Consider the following 5,658-nt stretch of genomic DNA (forward strand, 5'->3'; position numbering starts at 1 on the left):
AAATTCTTAAAAAAGGCCAGACTAACTGGAGTGCTGAGACCAGAACACTCCCTAAGACTATCACCCTAAGGCACTTGACTGAAACTATCCCCCGAGACCACCTTTTAGTGAAACAGCAGAGCAGCACACAAAATAAAAGAATATTACCCATTAAGTACAGAGCTCTGCTAAAAAAACATCACTATGAGACCAAAAGGTCAACAGTTACACTACAGCAAACATAAGATGACAAGTAGAGGCAGGGAAACTAGAGCACTAGAAATGGAACAACCAGAATGCAACTAAAGAGACAGTTGAGACACTGTGAAAATATAACTAATGTCACTGAACAATCTGTAGAAACTGTCAAATGGGAGCCTAACTTGCCACATCACCTTTATCAGAAAACAAAAATAAAATATTATTAAAAGAAAAAAAAAGTGCACCATTGACACAGATACCTGAGATATGGGGCCACCTGTGAGTGCCTGTGTCTTCCTACACTGACATTTTTATGACAGACAGACCCCTAATAGCCAATGGAATCTCCAAGGAGAAAAGACCAAAAAACACATTTTTTAAATCCTTAAACATTTGTCCCAAGCTGGATTCTGGAAACTTGAGGCCCTTCTAAAAGCAGTTAATAGGTTGTCTGTTAAAAATGAAGTTGGAAAACGTACTCTATTAATGTACTCAAAACCAAAACCCAAAGTCACTGTCATCAAGTTGACTCCGACTCACAGTGATCCCCACTGGGCTTCCAAGGCTGTAAGTCTTTACAGAAGCAGAAAGCCCCATAGTTCTTCCATGAAGTGGCTGGTGGGTTTGAACTACCAACCTTCTGGTTAGCAACCAAATGCCCCACCCACTACACCACCAGAACTTCTAGCAATGCACAACATCATGAGAAAAAAAGGTTCCCTGTATGACCTTTTTTTTTTTTAAACCACAACTCACCATATTAGAATAGCAGGCAATACGATTTATGTATAGCTTTTCAATGATTTCCTTCGGGATGACAATTTCTTCAGACTTTGCATAATCGGCTATATTCAAAGCTTCTGTGTACTGGCTCATGGAGCCGTTCCAGTCACGTTCCCGGTAGACATCGTTTCCTTCATTAAAAAGATTTCTCACAAGGGCACGCAAATATACCTAAGAACAGAAAGTTGCCACTTGAAGTATGAAGGGTGAGACGGTACACAAGTAAATTCTAACTTTTCTATCTGGAATGTCGGAGGAAGCAGTTTGACAGCGCAGCAAGCCCAGCTATGAGACACTAAAATCCAGCCCATGCCACTGCTCTCTCAGCTTTCACCTTGCTGGCTTGTGTAAGAAAACATTTTGGAAAATCCAGAAAACAAAGAAAAAACAAAAAGCTTAGTATCATCTACTATCCTACCTCAGAGATGTTCTGTACCTCATCCAATATTTCTTTAACCAGCCTCCCACTGTGCAATATTTAGAATATCCCAATGCCTCACTACTGAAAACATGCTGAAAAAGCACCTTGTAGATATTTCCCTGTCTCCAACCATGTGTCCAGGACCATATGCCAGGATGAGTCCCTCAAGCGGAAACCCTCAGTCAAAAGGAATGAACACTCCAAAGCTTTTGATTAGTGTTTCCAAACTGCCTTCTAAAAAGGCAGTAATGCTTAACAGTTCTAGTGGTTGGCTTCACAGCGTCCTGACCAACGCTCTCTCTCTCTCTGTGTGTGTGTGTGTGTGTGTGTACACGCACAAGCATGTAAAACTTCTGCCAATTCCTAGGTGAAAAAAAGTATCTTTCATTGGCCTATGTTTGATTACCAGTGAAGCTGACCTTTCTCTTATTTTTACAGACTATTTATAGTTCTTAGATAAATCTTTTACATATTTTTTTCAAGTAAGTAACCATGTACTTTTGGTATGTACAAAGTTGTTGTTTTTTTTTTTTTTAATGATTTTGGCCACTGGTTTAATATCTTACAAAGTCCTTTCCCATTATAAGAAAGGAGTGTATTCAACTTTTGTTCTCATTTTACGGATTTGTTCCCTTCTAAGCTGCTTAAATTACTGAAGAAAACTGGATAGGTCAACCTCTGACCACTGATGTGACATGTCACTTAAACTGACTGGACCCAAGTTTCACGTTTGCAAAATGAAAGGCCTGTGCCAGGGGATGTCTAACTCTACCACTGCAGCTTGTACATCTGTGTGGATTGTCTCAGGAATACCACGGCCGGCATTTAAAGAGAGGGAAGGAGGAAAAGAGGGAAGAAGAGAGGGTCTAAATAAAGAGGAGAGAGACAGAGGGAAAGCAATGACATTTAGAAGCATGAAACCCTCAGAAACAAAGAGCCCCACGTAAATCAACAGCCTGTAGCCACGTGGCCTGCAGACCAAGACCGGACCAACTGTGCTCCCTCCCGGCGCTTAACTGGTAGATTCATCACTGGCTCTTCCCCTTCTTACCCGATCCCTCTTTATTGCTGTCAGAACGTCTCTTCCTCTAAAACAGAAGATACTCTGCACTCCCCTTCTTATCAAATTCTGTCCCATTTATTTTTAGTGAAATGAAGTAGGCTAAAAGTAATTTTTAAGAGTGTCAAAAGATAAACTAATAGAGAAAAAGTATATAGAATAGTTAATCTAAGTATGCAAAAATAAGCAAACAATATTGTCCTATACATGATGATATGGCCAGAAAGTAAATACTGCAGGTTACGGATCATACAGGCTCAGTCACAAGTACCATAAGCTGCAAAAGCAGACATGGGTAAAGCAGCACATAAGTAGGCATGCCTGTGTTCCAATAAAACTTTATTGACAAGAACGCACAGTGGGCCCCGTTTGCCCACAGGTCTTTGTTTGCCAACCCCTGCTGTATATTATGATTCACAAGCTACTTGCAGAGCTCTCGAGCAGACCTTCCCAGAGTCATTACCGCATATTGTTCTTGTGTTCCTGGGTAAGACAGCGGCGACCTATGAGGAAGAAACAAAGGAATTGTCACTATCGGGCTCCCACCAGGACTTGTTCAATCAGGAATCACCTTAAGATTGAGGTTTTGACCACCTTCCAAAGCAAACCACTGTTTTTTTTCTGGACGTTGCCATCACCACTGGTTAAAAGTATACTTGAAAGGCACAACCTTCCTTTACCACTGTCACTCACACACGACTGTAGTCACGAGAAAAATATAAAACCATCCTCGGTAAGACCTTCAGGAAGCACAGCACTGCCTTTCAAATTGTATTTCTATATTAAAAGGAGGTTTAATTCTTGAAATGCCAAAAATGTTTAAAAATAGTACAGTGCCACCGACAGTCTCTGATCCAATTGGCAGGAACGTGAAGGAGAAGAACAGAGAGGGCCATGTGCTTGGATGTGCCTAGCCGAGGCACAAGCTGATGTCACTGGCATGCTGCAGGAAGCCCCATTACAGACCACGCCTCAGAACCGAGATGTCTGAGCACAAAAGCCCTAGGTGCTGACAGACACTAGGTCTCAGGGACTTGTCATTCATCAGAACTGTTTTTATGAGATTAGGTTCAAATCTCTCAGTCTAACATTTGGGGTGACAGGACACACTTTGTGTGTGTGGTTTTTTTTAAAAGCTTTTCATTGTATCTTTTTTAAAATTTTTATTGTCATTTGGGTAAAAGTTTACAGAGCAAATTCCTTTTCCATACAGCAGTTCATACACATTTTGTTTCATGACATTGACTACAATTCCCCACAACAGCTCTCTTGCCACTTCCTCCCTGTGGTTACCTCTTTCTTGTGTCCTTTCGTATGCACTCCTGCCCCTAGCTCCCTGTGCACATACTGCCCTTCTGTTCTCCCATGAGTGACTGTTCCAAGAAGTGTAATGACCTGATGGAAATGTACACCCTATATGCCTTTCACTGCTTGGTTGGAAACCACAGGAGGGAGCTCAATTCCAGACCTGAAGAGGAACTGGGGGCCATAGTCTCAGGGGTCTCACCAGGCTCTATAAGACCAGTAAACCTGGTCTTTTTTATGATTTTGAGTTTTGTTCCACATTGTTCTCCCACTTGATCCAGGAACTCCTGCACTGACCCCTTTCTGAGTAGTTAACAGTCGTAGCTGGGCACCATCTAGTTCCTCTGGTTTTACAGTCATACAGGCTGAGGTTCACATGGTCCACTAGTCCTTCATGCTATTTCCATGTGCCTTTGGTTTTCTTCATTCTTCTTTGCTCTGGATGAGGAGAGACCCATTGTTGTATCTAGATGGCCACTTGCAAGTTTTTAAGACCCCAGTCACTACTCACCAAAGTAGGATGCAGAATTATGTTTTTGTATAGTATGTTATGTCAAGTGAGCTTGATGGACAGGACACACTTTGGAACACAATTCTCAAACGTGTAAGAGCAAATACTACTGCTGGAACCAAAACAGGGCATTTCTAAGCCAAATTAACAGCACCTATTAAGCATGCTGGTAGCATAGTGGCTAAGACACTTGCCTGCTAACCAGACGGCTGGCGGTTCAAACCCACCAGCCACTCCTTGGAAGGAAGGTTGGGCAATCCTACTTCCGTAGTGATACTGCCTAGGAAACCCAAGGAGGGGTCGCTATGAGTCGGGGCTGACTCGACGGCACATAACAACAACAACAACAACATTAAGCATGACTGAAGATTTCTTAATCTCTGCAAAATGTACAGCCACATTAAAAAAAAAAAAAAGAACGACTAAGACAAGAATACAAGGTATGAATTCTCAGGCTCTTACTGTATAAACTGCAGTCCTTCCTTAATGTTCTGCTGCCTTTTTCTTCTCTCCTCAGACACACTGGACATGTTATCTGGCACATCCACCTTCTAAATGAGCAATCCTGAAAGGAACAAGGCACGAAGTTACACAGGGCACCAGGGTTCTACTCCCCAGTTAAAACATTCACGATCTGAGAGCAGATCACACAATTAGTTATGGACATGCCCATCTCCCAACTTGACTATGTTGTTGTTGTTGTTGTTATGTGCCGACTTGACTATAGGTTCTTCAATGCGAAGGACAGTACTGGAGCCACCCTTGTGGTCTCCCTGGTGTCCAGCATACTATTAGCACAAGAGTGGAGGTTTTCATGCTCCTTAGCCCTGGAGACACAACCATTAAGCACCTGGCTGCTAAAGGAAAGGTTGGCAGTTTGAACCTACTCACTGGCTATGGGGAAGAAAGATCTTGCGACGTGCTCCCACAAAGATTACAGCCTAGGAAACCCTATGGGAGCAGCTCTACTCTGTCACTCTGGGTTGCCATGAGTTGAAATAGACTTGATGGCACCCAGCAAGTCTGAGCAGCTGTGCACATTCTGTGTGCCCCTCGTAAACAGTCTCCATGAGAAACTGTTTCTCCTCTCTGCTCTTCCCTCCCAGGCTATGGACTGTGTTTCTCCTATGTATTTAACCTGTGTGATAGGTGAAGCTGTGTCTCAGCTTGGCTGGACCACAATTCTGAGTGGTTTAAGCAGTTGTGATGTGGCTTATTCCCACGATGAGATTGGATGCATGTGTTTTGAGCAGCCAATCTGTTGAAAGGGAGTTTCCCTAGGGGTGTGGCCTGCTTCCAGTGTATTTATGGACATCCTGAGAAAAAGAGACACTCTTCTGTGGATTGGGATCCTGTTGTGCTGCCTACAACTGTCTGTGAGCAAACAATCCACCATTC

General features: G+C 42.8%; 1 protein-coding gene across 1 annotated transcript in view; it reads right to left on the minus strand.

The window, feature by feature from the left end:
* Positions 1-4,790, minus strand: part of ZC3H7A (zinc finger CCCH-type containing 7A) — a 31,817-nt gene extending 27,027 nt beyond the window's left edge. Inside the window, exons 1-3 of the mRNA XM_007939630.2 lie at positions 4,723-4,790; positions 2,908-2,947; positions 937-1,134 (exon numbers count right to left, since the gene is read on the minus strand). Of these exons, the coding sequence (XP_007937821.1) occupies positions 937-1,134; positions 2,908-2,947; positions 4,723-4,790 (306 nt within the window). The remainder of the gene's footprint in view (positions 1-936; positions 1,135-2,907; positions 2,948-4,722) is intronic.
* Between the last annotated feature and the right edge of the window lie 868 nt (positions 4,791-5,658).

Source organism: Orycteropus afer, unplaced genomic scaffold, assembly GCF_000298275.1.
Source record: "Orycteropus afer afer isolate SDZICR_OR568_19922 unplaced genomic scaffold, OryAfe1.0 scaffold00061, whole genome shotgun sequence".
NCBI lineage: Eukaryota > Metazoa > Chordata > Mammalia > Tubulidentata > Orycteropodidae > Orycteropus > Orycteropus afer.